At 48.1% G+C, this 4,414-nt stretch overlaps 1 protein-coding gene across 1 annotated transcript; it reads right to left on the bottom strand.

Annotated features, from left to right (window-relative positions):
• Positions 1-206: 206 nt before the first annotated feature.
• LOC143432075 (uncharacterized) lies at positions 207-4,134 on the bottom strand. The gene is made up of 2 exons (XM_076908891.1): positions 4,095-4,134; positions 207-4,045 (listed from the first exon to the last, which is right to left on the bottom strand). The coding sequence occupies exons 1-2, from the start codon at positions 4,132-4,134 to the stop codon at positions 207-209; spliced, it is 3,879 nt and encodes a 1,292-aa protein (XP_076765006.1).
• Between the last annotated feature and the right edge of the window lie 280 nt (positions 4,135-4,414).

Genomic DNA, 4,414 nt, shown 5'->3' with positions numbered 1-4,414 from the left:
GGAAAATAGCCTAAGACCCGTGGGTGTGCCACGGAACATCCTCCCCCCGTTGAGAGGACTCCGATCAATTAAGTTATAGATATCAGACGTATGTGGTACGTCAAGCTTGATTATCTTGGTGTCCAGTATGAGTTAGGTAGTGATGATAGAAATGGTGCTAAGTACTCACCGAACGGCGTTCTTTGAGATACATTAAATGGTCAAGATTAACAGGCTTCCCTGGTGGAGACTGATGTCGCCAGGTCATCCTCCTCGCCTGGTTGATATAATAGAGGTGCGAGTCCCTTCACACTCCGATTGAGCACACTCGTGGCAGTTTTGACCGTCACAACGCGAACAACACCGTCGGAACCGGGATGAGCCTTGAGCACCCTGCCCAAGATCCACTGCATCGGAGGAACGTTATCTTCCCTGAGGAGCACGATAGTACCCTCCTTGATTGAGTGGGTCCCGTTCTTCCATTTGCTTCGTTTGGTTAGCTCGTTTAGGTACTCGAGGTGCCAGCGTTTCCAAAAATGTTGTTTCAATTTTTGTATATGTTGCCACGCTGACAAACGATTCGTGGGAACATCCACGAAATTCCGCTCTCGTAAGCTCGTAAGTGATTCGCCAATGAGGAAATGTCCAGGAGTTAAAACGATCAGATCATTAGGGTCTGATGAGATAGGTGTTAGTGGGCGGGAATTGAGAACCGCCTCAATTTCTATTATTAATGTGTTAAAGTTTTCGAATGTGAACGGCTCAGTACCCGCGACGCGTGTTAAATGGTGCTTGAACGATTTCACTGCAGCTTCCCATAAGCCTCCGAAATGCGGAGTGCGTGGAGGAATAAAGTTCCATTTGATTGCTCTATTTTCTAGAAAATTTCCCAGCTGCTGGTTGTAATCGTTGGATTTGATAAGTTCTTGCAACTCGTTATCTGCCCCGACGAAATTCCTTCCGTTGTCGGAGTATATTGCTTTGCATAGTCCCCGTCGCGCGATAAATCGTTTAAGTGCGGCGATGAAGCCTTCACTTGTGAGATCACTCACCAGCTCCAAGTGAACGGCTTTAACCGCGAGACATACGAAGACCGCGACATAAGCCTTGTGTTGATTGCGGCTTCGATGTTTCCGCTCTTTAATAAAGAACGGACCGCAATAGTCGATGCCGACGTGCGTAAAGGGCCGTGATTCCGTGACTCTGGCTTCGGGTAGATCTCCCATAGTGTAGTTCACTGCTGGTGGTCGTGCTCGAATACAAGGGATGCAGTTCCTTAAGGCCTTCCATACCTGGCTTCGCCCGTCGATCGGCCAATACCGGCGCCTCACGGCATACAACGTGTTCTGGACACCGGCGTGTAAATGAGTGTGATGTTCAGCTTGAATAATCAAGGTGGTTACGTGTGCCTTGGGAAGAAGTATGGGGTGTCGTTGCGAAAATGGTATCGGCGAATGTCTTAATCGGCCCCCGACTCGGAGAATCCCATCCTTGTCGAGAAAAATGGCCAAACGTTGGAATTTACCTCCCACGTCTCGCTGATTATTTTTTAGTTTGTGTAATTCCGTTGTGAAATGAGTTCGTTGGAGGAGCTTGATGAGTGCGTCGTGGGCTCTGGCGAGTTCGTCCGCCGTGAGGCCCCCCTTTTCCTGATTGTTCCTTTTCCACCGAAGGCAGCGTGCAGCGACGCGTTGCATCTTGTGCCAAGAGGAAAATTTGTCGAGGATATTGGCGTCGATCGTGGAGAGATTCAGACAGGTTGCTGTCTTTTGTTCCGGTATGATAACGCAAGGTTCGAGTTGTTCCTTTGGCCACGAGGATTCTTCTCGACTCAACCATGTTGGTCCAAATTGCCAAATAGATGGTTGAATGAATTCTTGCGGTTGTTGTCCTCGTGAAATCAGATCCGCTGGGTTTTCGGAGGTTGAGATATGTCTCCAGTCAGCAGTATCCGTTCTAGACTGGATCTCGGATACTCTATTGGCGACAAATGTTTTGAGAAGATGCGGAGAGGTTCGTATCCAATGTAATACGATCGTAGAATCTGTCCACATGAAGGTACGATGAATTTTAATATGCAGTGCCTCTTTCGTCGTTGTCAGTAAGGATGTTAAAAGTAGAGCTCCACACAATTCAAGTCGTGGTATAGATTGTGTCTTTAACGGTGCCACCCTTGATTTTGCCGCGAGAAGCTGCACATGTATGTAACCGTACTCGTCTATCGTGCGCACGTAGAGGCATGCTCCATAAGCCTTTTCGCTTGCGTCGCAGAATCCGTGTATTTCTACGGTCGTTGGTGACCACGCGACTGTCCGCCGCTGGAAAACGAGTTTATTGAGTAACGGAAGTTGTTTGTAATACTGGTTCCATTCCGTGTGAAGATCCATGGGGAGCGATTCGTCCCAGTCAATCTTAATCGTCCAAATCTTTTGCAACAACATTTTGGCGAGAATTATAACTGGTCCCAAGAGTCCCAATGGGTCGTAAATTTTAGCGATTTCTGACGTGATGAATCGTTTGGTGACTCTTGAAGTATTGGGTCGCGGTTGGACCTCGTAGGAGATGGTGTCGGCAGAAGAGTTCCAGACGATTCCTAGAGTTTTTAACGTCGATGATTCTCCGAGATGCAGTCGTTTGTTGATGGATTGTTCTGGCAATCCATCCAGTAAGGTCTTGTCGTTGGCTGCCCATTGTCGAATATTTAATCCCGATGAGTTCAATAATTCGGTCAATTCCTTGCGTACCTTTAGTGCTTCCTCTAGAGTTGGAGCTCCGGTTAATGCGTCGTCTACATAGAAATCTCGGAGTAAGGCTGTGGCCGCAAGCGGAAAGCGATGCCCTTCGTCTTGCGCGAGTTGAGTGAGGCAGCGGATTGCTAGGTATGGTGCGGCGGATAGTCCAAACGTCACTGTTTGTAATTCATATGTTTGGACTCGACCGGTATCATCACGCCACAAAATGCGTTGGTATTTTCTATCTTCCTTGCGGATGAGGAACTGTCGGTACATCTTTTCGATGTCGCCGGTTATTACGTACTGATGGATGCGGAATCGGAGTAAAATGTATAATAGATCGTCTTGAATCTTCGGTCCGGTGTGAAGAGCGTCATTTAATGAAACGCCGGTGCTTGTTTCTGCGGAGCCATCGAATACCACTCGAAGCTTCGTAGTCTCGCTCGTGACTTTGGTCACCCCATGATGCGGCAGGTAATACCCATTGTGTTCTTCTTCATTCTGTGAGATTTGGGTCATGTGTCCAAGTTGGAGATACTCCTGTATGACTGCGTGGTATTCTTGTTTTAACGTGGGATTGCGTTGCAATTTTCGTTCGAGCGATTCTAGTCGTCGTAGAGCCCTTACCTTTGATTCTCCTAAACGTGCTTGTTTGTCATTAAAAGGGAGTGCGACGATGTATCGGCCTTCAGCGTTGCGTGTGACGTGTTCTTTGAAGTGCGTTTCGCATAAATGGTCGGACTTCGAAAGGTGTCGAACTTGAGGACCTTCTTCGACTTCCCAAAATCGTGTCAGGTCGAACTGGAGCGCGTTAGTTGTGTGGCATGAAATGTCGTGTATCGGTGATGTGGTTGGCGCGCTCCCCCCGATGACCCATCCGAACATCGTTTTTTGCAAGTATAGGTTGGGTTCGGTGGGAGTGGACAGATTGATTTGTCCGACGGTGATGAGTGACAAGGTGGTTCCAGATCCTAGTAATATGTCGATCGGTGCTGGTCGATGGAATTCTGGGTCTGCTAATTTGATGTTCTTTGGAATATTTATTAATGATCGGTCGATGGGTTGGTCCGGAATTAATGATGATATTTTAGGTATTGTCAAAAATGTTAACGTCCGTTCGTAGCTATTGAATTTGGATCGGATGGTCGCTGTGGCGGTGTGTCTGGCCACCGTAGACAATTGGTTGAGAGCCCCCACTGGCACGTGGCAACCCTTCGTTGGGATGCCTAGCCGTTTTACTAGGTCCTCTGTTATGAAGTTGGTGGTGGCACCTGTGTCGACTAAGGTCCGGCAATTGACGGGTTGAAGATCCTTGTCGAGAATGTGGACCTGTGCTGTTACAAGGAGTTCATTTTTAATTGAGTCGACCACAAATGCGTTGACCCGACTCTGGTAATTGGGGGCTCCAGGTATTGATTGTCATTTGTCATTTTCCACTTGCGGGGCTGGTGAAATTCTGGGTCGTTTCGCTGCAGAAGTGGTTGCCCGATCATGAACCTGTTTTTCTTGATGTAATAGTGTGTGATGGTGCCGATTGCATCTGCGGCATGCTCCTCTATTGCACGTATCTGACTGGTGACCGGGCCCCAGACAATTCGTGCACAATGCGGCCCCCTTTATTGCCTTCACGCGACCTTCCACTGACAGGGTACGAAACCTTTGACATTGCCATATTCCGTGCAGATTACGGCAGAATGGACACC

Source organism: Xylocopa sonorina, unplaced genomic scaffold, assembly GCF_050948175.1.
Source record: "Xylocopa sonorina isolate GNS202 unplaced genomic scaffold, iyXylSono1_principal scaffold0024, whole genome shotgun sequence".
Lineage (NCBI taxonomy): Eukaryota > Metazoa > Arthropoda > Insecta > Hymenoptera > Apidae > Xylocopa > Xylocopa sonorina.
This window is presented reverse-complemented; position numbering and strand designations above follow the sequence as displayed.